The sequence below is a fragment of the Seriola lalandi genome, unplaced genomic scaffold (genome assembly GCF_002814215.2).
Source record: "Seriola lalandi dorsalis isolate HSWRI2012SDOR001 ecotype SW California unplaced genomic scaffold, Sedor1 jcf7180002054851, whole genome shotgun sequence".
NCBI lineage: Eukaryota > Metazoa > Chordata > Actinopteri > Carangiformes > Carangidae > Seriola > Seriola lalandi.
This window is the reverse complement of record NW_019525404.1, coordinates 390080-408625: the sequence shown is the minus strand read 5'-3', so window position 1 is coordinate 408625 and position 18546 is coordinate 390080. Positions and strand designations below refer to the sequence as shown.

At 41.1% G+C, this 18546-nt stretch overlaps 1 protein-coding gene across 1 annotated transcript; it reads right to left on the bottom strand.

Annotated features, from left to right (window-relative positions):
• Nucleotides 1–486: 486 nt before the first annotated feature.
• pdcd4a (programmed cell death 4a) lies at nucleotides 487–18043 on the bottom strand. Its single transcript, XM_023427118.2, has 11 exons — nucleotides 17575–18043; nucleotides 10699–11001; nucleotides 10239–10336; nucleotides 7748–7861; nucleotides 7288–7509; nucleotides 6582–6679; nucleotides 6096–6210; nucleotides 3955–4062; nucleotides 2591–2701; nucleotides 2312–2451; nucleotides 487–1682 (listed from the first exon to the last, which is right to left on the bottom strand). Exons 1-11 carry the CDS (start codon nucleotides 17618–17620, stop codon nucleotides 1631–1633), a joined length of 1407 nt encoding a protein of 468 aa, XP_023282886.1. The 5' UTR covers nucleotides 17621–18043; the 3' UTR covers nucleotides 487–1630.
• Nucleotides 18044–18546: the final 503 nt, after the last annotated feature.

Here is an 18546-nt window from a genome sequence, read left to right as displayed (position 1 = left end):
AGGAATACAAAACATTAACATTATAGCCTCTACTTGACAGTGGATGGCTGCATGCATGAATGAGTGTGTCTTGTGAATTACACCAGTTTCTAAATATTAACCATTTAACATACATCTCCCTCAATCAGTTATTTACACTGTAGACATTATAAAGCTGTGCTATAGAAACACATAGCCAGGCACCATATACTGTATGTACCATAAATTGTCAAGAGTCAGAGCTTTAGGAGAAATAAAACATCCAGCCTGTGGCCTTGAACAGTTCTTCAGTTACATAAGTTAACATTTTTTACACCTGCTCTGATCAATAGTCAGAGAAAAATGGGAAATGAGAAACCTTAAGATGGTACAAGTGAAAGGATCCCAACTGATGACTATGATCAACAGGTGTGATTAATGTATCTCTCTACTACTCTTGCCCAGTGACTTAATTCTGGTTACTCTTTCACCAATGCTGCTGGCATGGAAAAAAAACAAAACAGAAACTTCATTTCGTTGCCTTTTTTAATGAATGAAATATATTTCTTATCCACATTTCAACTTTGGTCAACATGTAAAACTTTTACAGACAGTGGCAGAAAAATCTGAATATACCCAACATATCAGGGTTGCCTTCTCACAGACATATTAAACAGATTCCAAGTTTAAAGAAATTATCCAGATCAATTCTGTTTTCTAGAGCAAGTTTGAATTTTTATTTAAGGTTACCTGTCCAGAATCCACTGCTGACCATGTGGCTGTGGATACATTAACTGCAAGCAAAGTCAGAATGCTCAAAATATTGCTTGTTCAATTGTATTTACACACATTAACCCCAATTTATTCCTATTTTCATTAAGGGCTTCCAATGTATACTTGCCCTAATGCAATAAAACACCCAAACAGTGCCCAAACACCTCTTGCTCTGATTGCTGTGTTGTACAACGGGAAGATTTGGCCGCAGAGACCAAGATTTAAAAAAAAGAAAGAAAAAAATAAAAGGAAAAGAAAAAAATAAACCTCAAAACTCAAATCAACAGAACCACTAGAACCAGAGGGTTCTAAGTATGGTAGCCTTGAAATAATTTCAAATCATTTGTAGCAGAAAATAAAATGGTTTAGTTCATTGTTGTTGAGCTAAATTTCTAAGTGCTCACTGACAGTATGCTCTCTTTTAAGTGCTTTTTTTTTTCCATTTATAGTGCTTAACATGAAAAAAAATCGAGATGTGGCAACAGATGAAGCAAAGCAAGAGACAAACAACCAAAACTCATCTCGCACAAAACCCAACCTGCCCACCTGTCTGTCTTCTGCAGCTCTGACTTGAATTATTCTTGACAAACAGGTACAAAGACTGAGGCAACGGGGGAACATCAACCCCAGAAATAAAGAATATTCTTACAAAAATGTCAAAAACAGTGATTAACAAGATGAAGGGTACTGAACGCCACTCTTCAGTCTGCTTTCACCGAACGTCAACACTGGTTTGTGTAATGACAACATTATCAGGAGAGGAACAAGGAAACTTGAGACTGCCAGCCATGCCCCATTTCAGAAGGGCATGCTGGAGCGTAAACAGGGGGCAAGAACCTGTAGAAACCCCTTCTCCTCCTCCTCCTCCTCCTCCTGCTCTTCCTCTTCCTCTTGTGGATTAGTTCTTGATCACGCCTCCATCTCCTTCACTTACAAAGCGCTTTCGCCCTCTGGTGGAGAAGATAAAGTTTGAGAGACATGTTAGTATAATTTTGGCATACACCTTACAATAATAAATGTTAAGGATGGTTATGTTGTATTTTCCTTATTGTCATCAAATCCTGTTAAAAGACCAACAACGAATTGATCCTACTGTTGTTTTGCCTGTTTAACTAAAAGCTTATAGATTATTCCTCTCTGTCAATGTCCAAAACCAACTAAAACACATCAGTAAGCCACACTTTTACAGTGGGTTACTTCATTACCATGCATATGGGTACTGCAGTTTATCTTGAGTTAATCCCATATACACATACTCAAAAGAGAACCAGAGGTGTATTTATCCCCCGTCTGAAAATAGTCCTCATCAAAAGCACTATCTACTCCCAGTGTCCACTAAAAACTAGAGGTCCCAGCTGTTTGGGGAAATTCATGAGACTTTTTAAGATAAATACGTTAAGCACAAAACAAAAGGCCGTGAGACTGAGATCCACAGAAAAGTTGAGGACGATAGAAAATATTCACTTTGCACTTTTGGCTTTGTTGACAGTGAGAAAAATAGACAACACCACTAGTGTTTGAAAATGACTTAATTAGGAAAATCGCATTGTTTTGAAGTGCTAATCACTGCCTGATTAACCTGGAGGGACAGGCATCTCTCAGCTGCTTGGTGATGACAGACTCCTGGTAGCAGAGGTCCACGAAGGTCTCCATGATCGAGTGGGCATGTGGCACATCGAGGTTGATTTCAGGGAGTTCATCGTAGACACGCTGGAAACCCTGCGTGGAAAACAATGTATAAAGAGGGATACTATTATGACACGGTTAAACACTCATTCGTTTTTAAATAAAGTGTAAAGTTTGTTTAAATCTTTTCTCTCATAGGGAAAGATATTTTCAAGTGCATAAAAAGACTGACCCTGTTCATCTGATCCACAGTGATGAGGCCTGTTTTCCAGAACGACTGCAGCAGCTTTATCATCATATGACTGGCAGTGTCCCCTTTGGACTCCAGCACCATCACTATAGCCTGAAAAACAATGATATGATATAGCATAATGAATAATTGAGACCAAGCGCACCAAGCGTCTAATCGAAAATCAAATATGGGTGGAATAAACGTCTGAGATGATCAAAAAGGATTTTTTTCCAAACACGTGACAATTGCACATTTCACCACATGGTCGCAGTGTTTGGATCCACATGGTAGGCATTCATCATCAGACATTTTCACAACATGAGTAAGGACAAGCTGAAGGTAAGACTGACAACAGGACTTTGTTGTCACCATAATGTACTTTAACACTGACCAAAATAAAAGATTTAAGTTTTGAAATCGGTGACAAATAATCCACTCTGAATTCTGCGTGCAATTCTAAACTGTAACTGAAAAAGTAAAAACCGGACACTTTTGAACAGTGCAGCATATGCAGCACAAAAAGCACCCAGCTGGACAAAAGTACACAATGCACTGTTGCCAGAATGGTAAAAGCTCATAACATGAAATAATACAATTATACATACACAGATTTATATAAATGTATGTGTTCAGTTCCATTTGATGGAAAGAAAATCCAGAATCTGAAGTTTTTGACTTTGACCAGTTGTAGTTGCGGTTGGTCCCCAGTCTAATTTAGAAAAGAAAAACCTGTTGTCCAAGTCTGTTAATTGTGAGTACATTTGAAACCTGGTAACCAACCAGTATACTGCATGTTTATACTTACATAAATAGATGTCATACAAATATACAATACATAATAATGTGTATGTATGTATATATATATATTTTTAATACATTAGAGAATAAAGGCTTTTGACTAACTGAAAGTGTATTTTCTTTGCTACATTTAGAAGCATCACAAATACAACATTCAGCAACACATTGTACAAAATAACAATAACAGTAATTACATTTGTATTGAGGACAGACAGTTCCATGTTATGCAATGTGCATCACCATGTTGGATTGATTGATCTGGACTGAGCTTTGCTAATAATACATATAATGCAAATGAAAGAAAATCTGCTGCCAAACACACACTGTCCTTGGCAGAAAACAGAAATGAAAGTCTCTGAAGGGATTTTTTTTTCAGTTTTGCTCATCAGTTTACTTGACTAAAAACAAGAGAGAGAAAAAAAAAAAAAAGATTCACTTTGCTGATTTAATTATCTTATTTTCATAATGTTGGGAAAAAAATATGACTGAAGACTGAATGTTTGACATCTCTGCAAATACAATTATACTTGGATTCACGTTAAATACATTAAGACTGACTGCAGTACCTCATAGACCAGCTCATGGTGGAAGTGGGGGACTTCCAGGTCCCGCAGACAGTGCTCTGCCTCCGACACATCTCCTGATATCAGGTACTCCTTGAGCAGAAGGTTCATCTGGAAGAAATACACACAAATAAAACCAATGTTGTTTTCTTTCATCGTAATTGTTGGAATTTCTAAGTTGTGGTAATACTGGGTTATTAGCAATGTGTGTAAACTTGCATCTGTACTGTCTCTAGAGTGGGTCGTTGTGCCTGCAAAGACTACAGAAGAAAGGCAAGCAGGACAGTACAGGACAGGCAGAAATACACAGTCTTTTCCTTTCAGACTGTATCAGCTGGGGGTCCAATATGCCTTGAGATTTATTGAGCCACATTTGGAAAACTACATTTAGAAGTGTATGAGGGTCAAGAACCATGCATACAAAGATAATTGTGATTTGTCCGAACCAATGCTCCATCCTGTTTGTAATAGGTATTGCAAGTATTTATGTTTATTCCCTACATTCATTTCATATGAAAATGGATCCTACAGCAGTTCAGGGGGCAGAATCCCTTCACTCCTCTGTGAGGCTTTTACCTTGAGGCATCCACAGAAAATGTTGAGTCCATTATTAGCAGCAATAATTTACAGTAAAAGGTAGAATTTGTCTGAATTAATTTGCTAGTAAGAAAATTATTTGTTTAGCTAGTGGTGTTTGTGGTGTGCCGACTGATGCTAAAATACTACTTTGGTCTAGATTGTATTGTATTTAACATGTTATATTAACTGTCTTTTTTTTTTTTGGCCCCAGCCTTTATTCTTTCCTGGATATTGCAAATTTACAGCGTTTGGAAAAAGAAAAAAAAAAAAAGAAAAAAAAGAAACCCTAACATCTGTTTGTATTCACAGGGCTGAATACACAGAACTGAATAACACCTGGAAGTACCTGTCCCTCAAAAGTATTTTCATCCAAGCTATACGAGAGGATTTACTCCAGCAATAACCTCGCCTCCTTGGGAAATAGACCCTGGCACACACGTCTGATATACCTGGCAACTTGAAGTCAGTTAGAAAAAAAAAAGCTTTTCTTCCAGTTTGAAGCTGCACTTGAATCTTTTAGTCTCAGATTCATTTTCTTTTTTACTAGGAACGGTTATGTCACGCACACTGCTGAGCTGCATGTACTGTTTTACTAAAAACCTATTTATGGAGCAATTAGTCACACCACTTGGGATTTGAGAAGAGCGTGATTGATGCAACAAGTGCAAAAGCCTCTGAGCAAAACCAACACATCTGAGTCAACTCTGGGTCTAATTCACTGAGCTGACGGAATGTGTGGCCGTCTGAGCATCATGAACGCCACAGCAGGAGGGAAAAACGTAACGCTGACATGCAGGACGGCGACAGAGGGGAGGATGAAGACACTGAAAGGATTAGTAGAGGCTGCAAGTAAAAAGGACAACAATAGAGAGAGGTTAGCAGTGAGTCGAAGAGGCCTTATGCCTCCTCCAGCCCAGTATGCTCCCCCCTGAGGCTGCACACAAGCAGGCAGGAAATCAAAACCGGACAGGAGAGCCTGAGGGTCTGAGGGCTACTGAGGCTTACACAATGCTGTATGACCGAGGACGCACCGACATGCCACTCTCTCGATTCTAAACACACACACACTCACTTAAAAAATGTTGCATAAGTTACAAGCTGTGCTCTTGAAACTCCCACACTATCCACACCCACATTAGCATGCACAATTCCAGAAAATCCAGACCATGGAACAATAATTGTAAACAAAGACTAAGCAGAAAACACGTGGGGTGCAAGTGTGTGTGTGTGTGTGTGTGTGTGTGTGTGTGTGTGTGAGCAGGGTGCACGTATCAGTTAAAGGCTTGGGTGTGTATCCATGTCGGCCCCTCCTGCGCACTCGTTTTTGCAATTCCCACTTCTCAGGGGAGAAAAGTACCCTGCTGACACAGCAACATAGCAGAGGGCTGGCCTGTTGCTCTCTACCCAGCATGCATCTCTGCCTTCTGTTTACATTACATAATGCCAACAGTACAACAAAGAAGTGCAAAACACTGCAACCTCAGGTGTTGGGAGTAAATCATTGTGATTTCTCCATTTATTGTTTTTAAAATGTACAATACTCTCAGTGGTTGGCCTGAACTTACCTCTTTGACGAGATGTTTGACAGGTCTCAGGCCTCCACCCACACCCCACACATTGTCTAAACGCATAATCTTCGTCTTCATGGTCAGCAGCACTGCAGCACGGTCTAAAGCCACTCTGGAAAGACAAATGGGGAGAGTGTATTTACATTACATCTAATAATTTTGACTGGAGGGATTTTCCCAATTTAGCATGGAGGTCCAAAATGACCAAGATAGCACCACAACAAAAGACGCTTCATTCTGCGTAAACGTTATCTTACAGCCACATAGAACCACAGGAAAGGAAGACATCTGTTCCTCTTTAAAGAAAGTGTAAAGTAGCAGCTGTTTTCAACACACGGAGGAGGAATGCCAAAGCGTATTTCTGCTACATCCGTTATCTTGGTTTGTTCATCTTACCATAAAACAAACAACATAAATTCGTTCTTATATTTGAGGTTGAATTTTTTTTCTCTCTGCACATTGACTTTGCTCGTCATGGCTCACCTGGCGTGCTCACAGTCCACTTTGCCCTTGTAACAGTCCAGGAAAGACATGGGGAGGACGTGGTCCGCTATGGCTCTGGCTATGAACTGGCCTAACATCTGAAAGAGAAAACATCTTTTAAGAAACATGGAAGTCTCCCCATATCGCATATCACAAGTGCAATGTCCTGTCAGTATGACGACGTGCAGACACAGTGCAACGTCACTGAATCCTTTGACTGGAGACACACAGGAAACCTTCTAGACAAACTACAAATATGATCTAGACTGATTCACAATATCAGACTAACCATTCTGTGGGGTAATTACAACAGACACTCAGCACAGATGATGATTTAAGCAAGTGATTTTTTGGCTTTTGATGACATTCTCAACTGCTAACAATTAGATATAAAAAACAGTAAGGGTGGAAAGAAAATAACTCTTGAAAACACACCTCAGTGTTTAATTCGCTACTATCAGTGTCTTTGTGAGACGGGGAAGTTACTGGTGTTAAATTCTCAAGTGGTGCGTGTAACACCAGTCAGTACCTCATGAGATTTCATGAGAAAGACTACTGAATGCATGTTGTGTCACATTTAATCTTTTAAGTGCAGCGTGTCCCCTCCCACTTAAGAGCTACTTATGCGCACAAAACAATTATAGATACACTGAATGGAAATCAGTGGCTCATATCTGCTGCTTTCTCCTCTGTGTATCAGTTTTACCTGTGGAGCCTCCGGTGTGTCCAGTATGAGGTCCGGCAGCTCTTTCAGCATCTTGTCGAAGGCTCGGGCCATGTCACTCTGTGACAGCATCTTGCCCGACAGATCAGAGAGCAGGCGGGAGGTCAGCTCTCTGTGGCTGGCTTTGCCCTCAAGGGACAGGGACACGGCCAGGGAGGAGAACTCATACTTATGGGGGCCCAGGTTGAGCCCCTTCAGCAACATCTGACAGGAAAGAGAACAAAAAAAAAAAAAAAAAAGATTGTTGTGGAGTCAACTTCTCAATTCTGAATTAATAATGTACATTATACAAGCGTAAACTCTGAAATACATAAAGATTACAGAACTATCTCTAACCAATACTGCTACTGACGTCCATCCAATTATTCTCTAAAGACATTCATTCCTGGTCAGCATGCACTGAGTGAAGGGATGAGAAAGTGCTTTATCTGAAATCCATTACCTGGACCTCTTTTGTGTCTCCGTGTTCAAAGTACTCCTGCACAATTGGGTTGACCATTTTTTCCAGTTCCTTCTCATCAACCTCTGGCACAACTGTTGCATAAACTGTGTCCCCCTGTGCAAGAACAGACACGCCATCATCAGTAAGAAAAATCCATTCACGTACACAAATATGCACAACAAAGTGGATGCATATGAATTATTGCATATAAGCTTTTTTTCTTTTTTAAAATCATATCCAGCACAGACCATTGAAAGTTAAACCTTACAACCCGACAGAAAGCTCAATATCAATTCGAGTCAGTTATATATAAAAAATACAAAAATAAGAAGCCAATAATATACAATGCGAGGATTTAAAATCTTGTTTAACCAGTTCGGAAAAGTTATACCACGCCATAATAATTTCTTTTATTTTTTTTTTTTCCAGTGGAATCAATGGAATTTTCTTTAAAATGCCTGTGTTATCCGTCCCTTTTCTGTCCTTCTGTAAAGCACACTAGTAACTTCAACTTCTCTCTTCTGTTTCCATGCTGCATAAATGAGTGCCAAGTATGTCGGTCAAACCAGTCCAACTAACTTTTTGTGGTGAGATGTTACTCGACCTGGAGAGCTGATCAAATGACTTCAACGTCCTGGAAAACTTTGAGCATTTAAATAATTGCTCTATTGTCTTCCCCTTCTCTGATGAGGCCAAGCTCATGTAACAGGGAAAATAATAAATAAATCTTGGTATAAAGGAAGATTATAGCCAAGAGTTCAACAAGCTGATTCATCTTCCTGTTTTCCACTCATGTTACGTGAAGTGACTGTTGACTGTAGAGGATGATGGGAGGGACCCAAAACAATCATTTCTGGCCAAGTACAGGCAAAAGAGAGAAAAAGAAAAACTGTATTTTTTTGTCCTCACATGGAGGCCATTGATATATTAAGCAAGGATTGGTCAATTTCCCAAGGACAGGATGCCCCGTTCCACTCAGAAATCCTTCATCAGGTGATCCCCTAAGCCTGATTCAAGAGGTCACTGTCTGCACACGTCCCATCTGTTTTTTTTTGTACCACTCTGTCCCAGTTCCCTTGTAACACACTGACATCTTTCCACTACGTTCCTGCAACATTCAAGGCCAAATCACACTGGCTTTTCTGAGCCGTTCCCAAACCCTTATCAACTCCTTCCTGACAGAAGCTCCTTTCCCACTCTGCATCCAGTCAGCCTGACCATTAACAGCAGACCAACAAACTTGGCCTACAGCATCACACGGAGCATTCGCTTGATAACGGGGTTAAAGATTGAAAACACTGTTGATCGTGATGGGACAGAGCCATCTGGATCAAACGAGCATGTGAGGAGGAGTGCTGTAAACGAGCTTCGGCCAAATGATGAGGATTTTTTGATATAAAAAACAGCTTCGTAATTACCAGTAGATTAACAATGCCGTATAAATGACAGAAAATACAATGTTGTCTTTGATCATATGCCATCTGAGAAATTGCAATCAATGACAAGAGAGAATGACATTCTGTAATTCATTAGAGATGCAAGAGTACATATGCTTGTTGTCTGAGTGTGGACAATCATTATCTTGTTCACAGGGCGAAGCCTCTTTTCTATTCAGTGCGTCGTCGCAGCAGCAGCGCCCTTTCAACGACATTGTTTGACACAAGACATAAAAGCTGTCATCTAATACACCACACACACACACACACACAGCTTTGATCAGTGGTCCTCTTTGGAACAAAAGGCTGCTCCATCAACAACAGGTCTGACCAACCAACAACAGTGATGAACCAACCTGTGCTGGTGACGCTCATTCATCACTGGGGGGGGGGGGGAAATAACAGTGGTGGGAGGATGTGTGTAAAGATCGCTGACGCTCGAGTCATGTCAGTGTTTTGAAGCCAATTTCTTCAGGGCACTTCAGAAAGACTGTTTCTCTTTTAAGCCGAGTTGAAACAATTAAATCAGAAAATGAATGTGCAACTGTTATGAAAATAAATCAATCTTAATAATTCCTCTCAAATATAAAGATGTGTGGCTTTTCTTTGTGTCATATGACAGTAAGTTGATTATTAAGTAATTATTAAGTTTTGGACTGTTGATTGGACTAAACAAACAATTTGAAGACATTACCTTAGACTCACCTTAAATTCTCAAATCTCCTATTTTATAACAATCATCAGCCACAACTCATCTGAGAAAAGTATTGGCAGCATTTTCCAAATTTAAGTAATGGTGGTTGCAACCCAGCTTTAATGATCGTCAAACTGTACAAGCTTTCTTGGATGATGTGGACAAAAACTATTTCACGTTTTTACTTGGCTCTCATGTATCAGGTTTTCTTAAAGACAAGGATTTTTTTTATCAACTAAAAGCACAAAACCAAATGTCTCAAGTTTCAATGGAAGTCCAGTCCAGTAAACATGCACATAAAGGTATCCACAATCTAAAACCCAGAAGAGACATGGTCTGTCACACTCACTCACTCACTCACCTGGGCAGATTCATCATAGTTAGGGTCCCGTACATCAGGCTCCTCATCTTCATAAACCATCCCAGCAGCCCCCCAGACTCCTTTCCCACCTGCCCCACCTGCCGAACAACCAGACAGCAAACAAACCGTGAGGGGAGCTTGCCGATATAACTTTTTATAGCTATATAGTTTGTGCAGCTAAAAAAAGGCAGGTCATGAAACACACAATGTTTCCAGCTTGTCACTGTGAACAATCAGCCCATACACAAACCACTGACTCATTTCATGGCCATTCTTTATAACTGGGAGCATTTCTATCAGTGCCTTTTCCTTTTCAACTCTAGCAGTACAACGTGTGAACCATCTGTTATTTGTTACTGTTGCTCAAAAAAGAGGAAGTCTGTGTCTTCAGTGCTCCTCTACAAAGCTGAACTTTCCCCAGCTGTGTAAAAATGTGCTGCTCTGCCTCTGCCAAGTGTACCTTTTTTTGGCAGGCCTCTGCCCTTGCCCGTCCTGGATTTGCGGTCGTTAGTGTTGACTTTGCCTTTTGGACTGTGTGGGTCGCTTCCTGCCAAATCTCCTGACTCAGAGATGGACTCGCTGGTTGAGTTGCGGGACGAGGACTTGCGCAGGCGGCGCTTGGCTTTGGCTTTGAGCCGCGCCTCGTGCAGCGCTTTCTCCTGGGGCGTCCAGTTGCCGTTCACCTCGGCTTCATTCAGCGCTTCATCGTCATCGCTGTAGGGACGGTTAGCCCCCGCCAGGTTGTCGTCGAAAGAGAACATCCCTGTAATCAGAGAGTTGAAACAGATGGTTTGCTGTTAACAACTTTGTTAGACGATTGGACAGTTTCTAATTCCACTAAACTGAGGTCAATTAATCATTCTTTAACAAACTGATATTTAAACAAGAGTATTGTTTCATTTTTGTGGCAAAAGGATGGAAAAGGCCCTTTCCATTTTGAATCATGAGAAGCATGTTCACTTACATCTGGAGAACATGATTTGTTGGCCGGGGCATCTTTGTAGCACCACTACGCTTCATTTATGGTATGTTGTAACATTTTATCTGTTATCAAAAAAATGAAAAAAAAAAAAAAAATGCAGCTCCTGCAATTTGCATATTGCACTTGGCCACATTGTGATGTCAATAATATTCTGATTAACTGCTCAGCCCTAGTTTTCTGACTTTGAAGCCCGGTTCCAAAATGCTCCAGAAAGCCTTCCTAAGTGACGGATGTTATGTGTTCAACTTTTGTATATAAGTGTCATGTTTAAGTGTCTGTCTACTTTGTTTGACCTTAGTTTTGGCCCAGTAATGTAAATGGGTATAATTTTACTTCTGGTGGATTTATACTTTTCTTTCTTTCTATTCTATTCCTTAATAAGAATGTAAACCACTCAAAAAGAAACACTAACAGAATCTTTAGTCAGAATTTGTGAGTCTCTATTACACATTAGTTCATTTCTGTGTCGAAACGAATATCTCTATAATAATTTGAAATATTCAGATAAGTTATCTCATCTACACTAGTGAATCAATTACATAAGTATGCCATTTTTACAGCTGCTGAAACACTGATAGTAAAAAGTGCACTACACAACTTTATGGCCCAGCTCTGCTAATATTGTCTGCAAACAAACTGTGTCTGTCAGAGATGTTTGTAAAGCCTTAAGTCTAAAAAGGATCTGCCAACAACAACAACAACAACAACAACAACAACAACAACAACAACAGAAACAACAACAACAGCTAACAAAATACAGTAGGTTGTTTAATGTGGCTTAGCTGCACTTAGGGGGATGCATTCTGTTGAAAAGACAAAGTAATGCTTAACATATTATTGCTGGGAAAAAAAAAAAAGAAAGAATCCCAGTGCTTAACTTGCTGATATTGTTTGACTTAGATTTACCTGCACTGCAACCGTGACAGATTATCTAGTGTGAATTCAGCAGACTGCATGAGCAGCCTTGCACTGCAGTAACAACAGCAGCTCAGGGCATAAAAATAATGTGCTCTGCTGCATGTGCGACAGCCACCTTCATATGTCATGGCCGTCTTTTACACATCAGGCCAAAGATCACACAAACACCCAGAACACAACAGAGGATTCATTCTCTCACTCACTCTCACACACACACACACACACACACACACACACACACACACACACACACACACACAAACTTCTTGCGACACTCACCAGCTCTGTTAGCAGATGTGAGATGGGTCAATGTGTCAAATAACTACATACACTATTAGGAACTATAATATACTATATGCTGTCTGTGGGTAGAAACAGTTATGATTTTTAGGAATCTAATCTCAGGTTGCTTCTTGTAGGTGAGGAAAGAGACACAACAACAACAACAACAACAACAACAACAACAACAAGTGGTACTGGAGTGTTCCTGCAGGCCTGGGAGGGAGGGAGGGAGGGAGGGAGGAAGCAAAGAGGAGCACATGTTGGAGAAATGCTGACACCAGTATTTTTTTTTTATTCCTCTGTCTTCTCGCGATCTGTCGGCGGCAGCCAGAGTGGACCTGACTACATATGGCTTGGTTGGGACCATGACTGGTCACATGACAGGGCTGTAGGAGAGCAGGAGGAGGAGGTGGAGGAATTTCTGAGGCTGTAATGAATACTTAGATCCCTTATGCATGGGCCCAAACGGCAGTTAGAGGAATTATGGCCCTATAGATTACAGGAGATGTAGAAAAAACACACAGAGGGAGGAGAGGGGAACATGTCCAAGCCACAGATAAAACTAACAATCTAAAAAGCAGCAGCAGCAGCTCGTCTGCTGTAAAAAAAAAAAAAAAAAAAAGGTTGCAATTGAAGTCGTTATACAAAAACAGTTAACTTACAACCTACTATTACATGAGCTCAAAGTTTTGCAGAGTTCAATCAGCTCAAGAATGTGAGCAACAAATGAAGGAAACACCTTTGAGGAAAAACAAGACACCTCCCTGAATTAACCTGTTGTATTAAGAGAGGCACCACACCCTTGGCCTTCAAAACTCTGTAAACAGCCGACCATGTGTCATCTGCTCCTTCTACTGCTTCTACCTCCTCCCCTCATGGAGGCCACAGGGCCTGCCAGCACTGTAAATTAGGAACTAACCAATGGCAGCGTGCCAAAACACACGACCGGCCAACTGGAAAAGAGCAGAAAAATGAGAGGGCAGAAAAAGTCGGAGCCATTTGCCAAGACAAGAGTTGCAAAACAAGCGTAACAGAATGCAGCCGAGCTAACTAACTTTCTAAAAAACACGGCACACAGACCATGTGCCTCTGTAACGCCGAGCTTGACTGTAGCTGCTAAAAAGAGCTGTTGTCCTTACTCAACAACGGTAGGCCTGTGTGTCACTGTCGCGGTCGCATAAAGCTGCACTCTAATATCTAAACCCAGAATTCAGCAACATAACTATCAAACCACTCAACACTGTCACGACGGTTTTCAATATCGCCCCCACAGTTAACCAGTTTTTAAAAAAGAAACACACAGGCAGATGCAGACCAGCAGAGGACCTCTACCCTACATGCTGCGTGGGAGCGTCACACAGCCGGTGAGGCCGAGCTGCAGTGTTGAGGCGTTTACTTTTAGGCATCCATACAGTGGCAGTGCTTATGAATGAGAAGGAGGTCAGTGGAGCAGGGATTTCACACACCTAGGCTCAGGGGGGACCTAGTTTTCAAAACCATAAATGCAACTGTAGGCTAAGCACGAGTTAGTGTAATTTTGGGGGAGAATCTGTGAAATGCAGCACCATTTTTAAAGTGTAATTCCACTCAAAAATATGTTTTTCCTTCTTGTTACTTCACCCTGCAGAGTTTGACACCGTTTTGGGGGGAAAGTTTCTGTGCTCGCCTTGAATCGGAGTTTGAGATGCGTACTCAGGATTGACTGAGCAGGATTTTATGACTTTACAACTGGTTCGGAAGTCAATTACTGTCCTGTGCACAACCAACAAGTGTGGTGTGGAAAACACAAAGCCTCCAGTGCACATACACAAATTAAAAATATCTGCAAATACCTAAATTGTGGATTGTCTTTCAATGTGGGAGAAGACTGTAGATGTCATTTCCAAACTATCATTCAAAGCACAGTATTAACATAACATCTTAATAAACATGTCTGGAGGGAATCTTTACAGTAAGGACTGTAACCCATCATTAACCAGATGACACAGATTAGTTTTGAATTTCAACTCTAAAATAAGCTTCAACTAACCCCACAAACTGCTTTGATTCGGGGTCAGTCAAGACGCTGAAGAAACTATCAAAGACTTATGAATCCCTGTACACTTAAGAAATATGTAGCAACAAATCCATGACTGCCAGCACCGTATGCACTGGATCAACTTTTGGTCACAGTGTAAATCTAACATGCACAGACCGTGTTGAGCTTTGCACATTTAGACAACTTTATGTTGTTTTTAATTCTTGCTTGCTATGCTTTTAGATATTTCCTTCTTTTATTCCCCCATTCCTCTCCTTTTTGTTTCATGCTTCTATGTTATTTTCCAAAAAAAATAGAAATGCCGCCATTTTAGCTGGAGATTTCTTAGAAGAGACTCTCAAATCTCAGTAGAACAATTTGGTTAAATACAGATCAAACGGGTAAATATCTACTCAGCTTTCTCAGTCAACACATGTATGATGTCCTCTAAGGTCAAGCAGCCCTACTGTACAGTATGTGGCCCTGTGGTGATTATCTATCACAGGGAGCAACGGGTGTGGCTGTCCTGGGGGTTTAACTGTCATTTCATCCAATGAAAGGAGACACAGCCACATTTTTTGCAGAAAAACATATTTCAGATGTGTCGACTAAACTTGTTTGCATATGGTGGATTTGTGTTTAAATATAAAAACCGTGACAACAGAAGATGAGAAACTGGCCACACATGATACACAAACACGGGTACATGAGTTGGCACATGTGAAGCAATGTTATGTCTCTTTTCTTCAACAATACAGTGAGAGAAGAATGAAAATTTTCATTTGATGGAAACTTTTGCTGACTATGCTTCTTGAGCCAGCCTCTGTAACAGCTGCAGAGTGACAACATTGATAAGGGGCAAGGGGAGGTGCATACAAAAGATTAGAGATACTCAGATAAACGGTTAACAGTCTGATAAAGTGTGTGTGGTTTGTTTTTCTAATGCTCAACCAAATCGCTTCCACTGGTGCATTGTAAACCACTTACTTTGCACGGGTGGTTTGTTCAGTTTCCAAACTGAAGGACTTAATGACAACGGATGGTGTGTGCAAACACTGTTTTCATGAATGTATGTAAGGGAAGAGGGTTAACAAAAGAAGAGAAGGCAAAGGCCATAGCATTATGTGTACTCAGCAGGCCACGAAGACATCTGGCTTGACATTTATGTCAGGGGGCTTCTTCCACGATGGACGTATTTATCCAAGGAGTTACGTAAATGTTCTCACATGTGGGACTCGACACCGGCTTTAAATCTGCACCTATAGGGCACTCATCGCAGCACAGATGGTCTCTGTGTCACTTGAAAACTCGCCCAGTCCGTACAGATCATAAGTGGTGAAACACTACTTGACAAGCCAGCAGGCCATTAACATAAAATGATTCATGCCTTATTTTTAAATCTCATTTCTCATCTCAGTTATTCATTAAGACAAAACACCAAAAAAATTATGATACTACTTGACTGAGACAACTATGTACCTCCCTGTAGGTTGTTCCGTTATGCCTCATATGGGGCTTTTTTGGGCCACTCGCCAGACTAACAATTTTAAGACATGACTTTAAGATCTGATAATTAATCTGTAATATGGTAGCTTAGTTGTAATCACCAGTCTCAAGCCTGAAACGGATGACACAAAGGCCTTTGAAGCCTAAATGACTGATGGCAGATCCATGTTCTACTATTGAAGTTTTACACACTCCCCATAGCGTTGTGTGAGTCCAGTGTCCAGTGTGACCCCACAACATATAGAGGGATTGTTTTCGTCTTTTTTTTTTTAAATTTTCCTTTCAGCTCAGACAATAGAGTCTTTGACAGCATGTGTGTGTGACCACCTCATCAACAGAGGCTGCTCCATCAAGCGTGGCTGACCCTCCTTGAGAAAATAGGCCAGTCAAGTTCATGCAGGAAAGCCCATCTGCGCTGCTTTTACACACACATATGCGCGCGCACACACTAAACAATACCATAACAAGCAAGAAACAAACCATGTGGTGTCTCACATGGTCACAGATTTACCTCTGTGTAACCTCAGGTGAATCAGCTGTAATGTTTTTTCCCCCAATCAAGGTATTTAATATTTGAGATTAAATGTTTATCACACATGTGAAATGTCACTTTGACACATTATAAACCTGCTTACTATATTTCTTACGTAACCTTCCAATAAATAGCAGCGCAGAGATTATGTAAGGCTTTCCTATTGGCTCTTATAGTAGGCTATACGTGTCGACGTCACGGCCAGGCTTGAGAGAGGAAAACGGAACCCAGTGTGCCATGGGCTCAAATATCGTTTAAACAAGCCACTGTGCAATGGCTGAAATCACTAATCACAAACACTATGTAGTGTGTCAAACTGACAGGATGAGGTGAACACGTCTGGTGAATCTCGCATCCTGTTTTTGATTTGCGTGAAAAGTAAACAGAGCGCGGATTTGTTCTGTAAGCATATATCTTATCAAAGAAATCTACATTTCGGAAGGATAGAAGCGTCATATTTGTTCTGCGTCTCTGTCTAAATAAAGGTTTAAATAGCCAGAGTGACAGAAAAAATATTGACATATATGTATACGAGACTGAGGAACGGTAACAATACGGGGGGGTGAGGGGGTGGGGGGGAATCAGGAACCAAAACAGCTCATTTTCTGTCATGCATTTACTGATTTAGCTGCAGAGGAAAGTCACAGCAGCTAAGCCAGTGTGCACACAACGACTAGTCAAAGCGGAAGTAAGCACTGTGGCCTCGTCCAATCAGAAACGTGAAAGGGTTAAATGTGAAAGCAGTTCAACAACAAACAACAGTATCAAAGCTCCAGAAAAGCTAAACGAAAATGCTAATGGAGTTCGGTTCTAGTTGCGGTGTCGAAAGTGCAACGTTGCGTCAGTGAGCAGTGATTGTTGCACCAGTGCTCGGTTTGAGCGTGTGAGTGTGCTGAGAAAGAGAGAGAGAGAGAGATTGAGAGAAAGTGTGTGTGTCTGGTTTAATGGGAGCACATGGTGGAGTATGGCTGGCGCTGCAGCCCATCCCATGCAGGGACAATGGATCAGGGAGAGCACGCCAGCAGGCCCAGCGGTGGCTCCCCGAGACTTTGCGCCAAAGCGCGGCTACATAGCGCGCGGCTCGGTGCATTTCACTCACCGTCGGCTTGCGGAGCGGTGGACCACGTATCCACTTCAGTCGCCATGGCGCTCTCCGAATGCTCGATTAAAGATCCTCAACGGACGGTGCGCTCCTCCTGCCTTCAGCTGCAACAAATCCCCCAAAAACTGCCAGACACACGTCTGCAGAGCAAGCTGTTTATCGCCAAACAGTCTTTTAACAAATTGCACGAGACGGAGGGGGTAAAAAAAAAAACCCTCAAGTCTTTCTGACTCCTTTTTTTCGTGCAGCTCGGTCTCAGCTGAAGAGAACAAAAAAAAATTTATGAAATTGGATTACAAAGAGACCAGAAATGCTGAAGAGTGAAGCAGATAAATGCAATAGTTTAGCGCTCCTCTCAGCGTGTAGTGCTGGGAAGAGTCAACTAACGAAGCTGAGGTTAGGAGAGGAACGCAGGTAAACTAGACGGAGAGCATTTCAGCAAACAGCCACCAAGATAAACAAAGTCTGTTTTTAACTTTGCAAGAGCGATCCGAGCAGAAGTCACGTGGAGAAAACGCGGACGGGGAGTGGTCAGAAGAGGGGGTGGGTGCTGGTCCATTCTGACCAATCATTGAGTAGGAAGAAAAATCGCCTAATATATGGCTTTCTTATTATATACCTTTTCATTATTCTGATTTATTGTCATGGCGATGAGGTATTTTGATTTATTTAATTATTATAATTGTCCTTCCTTTTGTTCATTCTGTGGTGAACAGTGTTTTTTCTTTCATAAATATTTTATCCATTAAGATTCATTACATCAAGTTGCATCAAGTTGGATCAGTTTAACACACTATTTGCCCGTTTGTGACGTCAAACATTTTAATTACACTCTTTTCTAGCATTGTAATGCTTTTTTATGGAGATTGCAGCAAAACGCAGTGGCTGCTGGAGGAATGGAAAACTGTGGGTGGTGTTCCAGATGTTTGGGTGTTCACCTCAGTGCATCCATGCTTTTCTGTCCTTTTT